The 3,286-nt window shown below is 34.6% G+C and overlaps 1 protein-coding gene across 1 annotated transcript; it reads left to right on the top strand.

Annotated features, from left to right (window-relative positions):
• The first annotated feature begins 1,345 nt into the window (after window positions 1-1,345).
• On the top strand, window positions 1,346-2,420 carry LOC137749408 (probable glutathione S-transferase). The gene is made up of 2 exons (XM_068489503.1): window positions 1,346-1,663; window positions 2,076-2,420. Exons 1-2 carry the CDS (start codon window positions 1,346-1,348, stop codon window positions 2,418-2,420), a joined length of 663 nt encoding a protein of 220 aa, XP_068345604.1.
• The last annotated feature ends 866 nt before the right edge of the window (window positions 2,421-3,286 follow it).

Below are 3,286 nucleotides of genomic sequence, written 5' to 3'. Positions count from 1 at the left end.
ACATGAGCAGAGCCAATGACCAAAGAAATGCAGCCTAAGCCCAATAACCTATACTTCAGTTTCCCCAAAAAAAATAAATAAAATAAATAAAAAAAAAAAAATTAAAAAAAAAAAAAAAAATCCTGTACTTCATGAAGGTAGGGCCCATGATTTTTCACTTATCTTGATTTGTAAAACCACCTGGAATACTGGGACTAGCTAGATAGGTTATTGAAAAGAACTAGGATTCTTTTTTTTTTTTTCATCATCCTTCATTATTTCCTCTCACATTCTCTTATTTTGTTTTTATCTTGTTATAAAAATTAATATAAAATATTGACGTGACTTAATCGTGACCGTTCAAATAGAAGATGAGGGAAAAAAAGAAAAGAGAGAATCCGGAAAAAAAAGAAAAGAGAGAATCCTACTCCTATTGAAAATGGAAGCTTTTGCATGTAATGGCTAAAAAAGGACTAGGCTTCCATTCCCTCCTCTTTCCATCTCCTTCTCTTACATTCTTTTATTTTGTCTTTCTCTTGCTATAAAAAATTAATATAAGATGTTGACGTGACTTAACTGTGACTGTTCAAATAGGAGGGAAGGGAAGGAAAAGAAAAAAAAGAGGGGAGAGAATTCTACTCCCACAATTTGGTATGAACTAAAATGGGGTTTTCTTTACGTATTTCAGCATGACTATGAATATATCAGCAGACTTGCAGTCATTGTTTACATGGAACACAACGAGGTTTGCAATTTGACAAATTTGTGTGCAAATGTGTTTAGCAGGATTTCATGATCACATACATAATTTGAGGATGCCATGTGCGTGCTTTAAGTAGTATTTGGGTACACTGCAAGGAACTCTGATATTGTGTATGTAGACTGTATCGATCAAATCTTTTATATGGAAAATTCTATGTAATGTTTTCAATGTAAATGGTTAATCTTCTATGACACAATCTTTTATATATCTTTTAAACATAATCCTTCGTACAATTTCTAATCCCGCAGCAATATGCGGGGCATAAATTTCTAGTTAAACCTAAAAACTTCCTATGAGCCGGCTTTCTAGCTACACTCCAAACTATAGGACAAGGGCTTTGTTGAAGCATAGTTAGCTCCAAATTGAAAACACCGGACGCAACTTAACATATTAAACTAACAAACTTACAAGAATGTAGCCTCTCTTTGAAGGGCAAAACAAGAACACCTCATAGATAGGCATTAAAAACATCGAAAATTCAATCTCCTAATTGACAAGTAATTAATTAAGAACACACACACCCTATAAATTCCTCCACATCTTCCTCATTGTGTGATACCACAAACTCAAGACAATCATATACACAAGAGAGAGTCGATAAAGATGGCGACAGAAGATGTTGTTCTCTTGGACTGCTGGGCTAGCCCGTACTGCATGAGGGTGAAGATTGCCTTGGAGGAAAAGGGCATCAAATATGAAGAAAGAGCTGAGGATCTCTTTGGAGGCAAGAGTGAACTGCTGCTCACATCCAACCCAGTTTACGCCAAGGTGCCCGTGTTGCTTCACAAAGGAAAACCATTGTGTGAGTCAAGCATCATCGTCGGCTACATTGAAGAGACCTGGGCTTCCCCACCATTGCTCCCATCGTGCCCTTATGCTCGTTCTCAGGCCAAGTTCTGGGTAGACTACGTTGACAAGAAGGTTAGTATGTTTTTATGTACTTTTTTGTCATCAAATTTTAACTTTCAACTTTTGAGAGATTTGATTAGTCCTCCCCTCGATCAATTTTTTTGCTGTTATCAAATTTTTTATTGACTAAATGAACTCCCGCATTTTTTATGTATTCAACCCCCACTTTGAATCTTCTTTATTTCTAGCAGTTAGTTACATGATGATGTTATACACACACGCGCGCGCACACACACACACACACTATTGGTGAACAAAAATTAGATTTATATTCATTCAAATATGAACTTATCCTAAACTTTCTCTATTTTTAACAAGTAACATAGTGGTAATGTCATATTATTTGATGACCAAACTTGATGATCTTAATTATAGTGTGCACGTATAAATGTACTGACTTCATGATATTCTTGTATGCATGAAGCTGTTCGATGCAGGAGGCAATATATGGAGGACCAAAGGAGAAGCACAAGAGGTGGCTATAAAAGACTTCATAGAAGTCTTAAAGCAGCTAGAGAAAGTTCTTGGGGACAAAGATTTCTTCGGTGGCGATAGCTTTGGTTTCGTTGACATCATAACGATCGCTATAACGAGCTGGTTCCTTGCATTCGAAAAATTTGGAAACTTCAAGGTTGAAGACCACACACCAAAGTTATCAGCTTGGATTAATAGGTGCATGCAGAGAAAGACAGTAGCCAAAGTCATCCCAGACCCAGAAAAAATCTATGAAGTCGTCATCAACCTCAAAAAAATGATGGGGATGGAATAGAGATCGAAAATCGCGACATCGTTGATGATCCGATTTCCTAGTACATTGTGTACTTGGACTCTTAATTTCCGTTCCGATAATTTTAAAAATAAGGAACAAATAATAATTTTCGTTCTTCTTGATCAGTTGCTGTGATGTACGCGATAGAGTAGAGAATAGGAAAATCAGTCTTCTCCGGGCACACTTCTTGATCAATGTTCCAGTGCCTTTTCGTATAGCTTGTATTTAAAAAATGTTGCATTGTTTTTCTGTAGTTTTTTTTTTTTTTTTTTTTTTTTTTTTTTTAACATGCTACAATATTTGAAGTTAGATAAGTTTGCTGTATTATTATGTTTCTTTTATACCGAGATGCATAACTTGAACATTTTATTCTACCTTTATTTTGTACTAGCTTCTTGTCAACCGTCTATGCGTGTGGAGTTGACTTTTTATTTATTTATTATTGTTTTATCTAAATTACATATCAATAGGATTTTCTTTGTCAACTAAAAAAGAGTAAAAAAATTATTTAGTCTTCTATCATAATAAAAGAGTTAAGAGCAATAACGTAATTTACAAAACAAATTTTGTTGTTTTTTGTTTACTTAATTAAAAATAGTTGTTTTTTTCATTAAAATATATATTTATAAATAATGAATGTAACCACCTATAATCCCACTACGTGAATTTTTTTTATTTATTTTTAAAATCTTAATGAAAGAAGGATAATTTGAATATTATGAAAGTTTCCTCCCTCCCGTCATACCCAACCTACCTCCTACTCTCAAATGGCGCTCTCTCCTTTCGGCGCCGTGACTGTCAATCGATCGAGGCTTTCATATCTCAGTATCTACAAGTTCCAAAACTTCCCAATATCAGTAGGGAAA

This window comes from Pyrus communis, chromosome 11, assembly GCF_963583255.1.
Source record: "Pyrus communis chromosome 11, drPyrComm1.1, whole genome shotgun sequence".
In the NCBI taxonomy this organism is placed as follows: domain Eukaryota; kingdom Viridiplantae; phylum Streptophyta; class Magnoliopsida; order Rosales; family Rosaceae; genus Pyrus; species Pyrus communis.
This window is presented reverse-complemented; position numbering and strand designations above follow the sequence as displayed.

Excerpts from the sequence above, each read along its gene's own strand:
- LOC137749408 (XM_068489503.1), top strand. The coding sequence starts at position 1,346 with ATGGCGACAGAAGATGTTGTTCTCTTGGACTGCTGGGCTAGCCCGTAC. Across the intron at positions 1,664-2,075 it reads TAGACTACGTTGACAAGAAG|CTGTTCGATGCAGGAGGCAA; the intron begins GTTAGTATGTTT and ends GTATGCATGAAG.